At 62.4% G+C, this 234-nt stretch overlaps 1 protein-coding gene across 1 annotated transcript in view; it reads right to left on the bottom strand.

Annotated features, from left to right (window-relative positions):
• Positions 1-6: 6 nt before the first annotated feature.
• The window catches only part of LOC104413192 (hepatocyte growth factor-like protein), a gene marked incomplete at both ends in the record, with an annotated part of 3112 nt that continues 2884 nt past the window's right edge, over positions 7-234 (bottom strand). The window contains 2 exon segments of the mRNA XM_010024120.1: positions 7-83; positions 164-234. The exon segment at positions 164-234 is cut by the window's right edge and continues 7 nt beyond it. Of these exon segments, the coding sequence (XP_010022422.1) occupies positions 7-83; positions 164-234 (148 nt within the window).

A 234-nucleotide genomic window follows, 5' to 3' on the forward strand; every position in this document is an offset into this window, starting at 1 on the left:
TCTCACAGATGGTGCCTGCGGGCACGATGTAGCGCTCAGGCGGGAGGCAGATCAGGGCCACGCGCCTATTCAGAGTTGCTGACCTGCAGCGAGAGGAACAGTGGGATGTGGTGCCAGCCTGGCCACCCATGAGGTACCACAGGGACTGGGGCACAGTGCTCACCTTGCCAGCTTCAGCATCACCAGTTGGGACTCAGAGGGGCCGCAGACGATCCGTGCGATGGGAATGGTCTG

The sequence above is a fragment of the Nestor notabilis genome, unplaced genomic scaffold, assembly GCF_000696875.1.
Source record: "Nestor notabilis isolate BGI_N333 unplaced genomic scaffold, ASM69687v1 scaffold19571, whole genome shotgun sequence".
Classification (NCBI taxonomy): Eukaryota; Metazoa; Chordata; class Aves; order Psittaciformes; family Psittacidae; genus Nestor; species Nestor notabilis.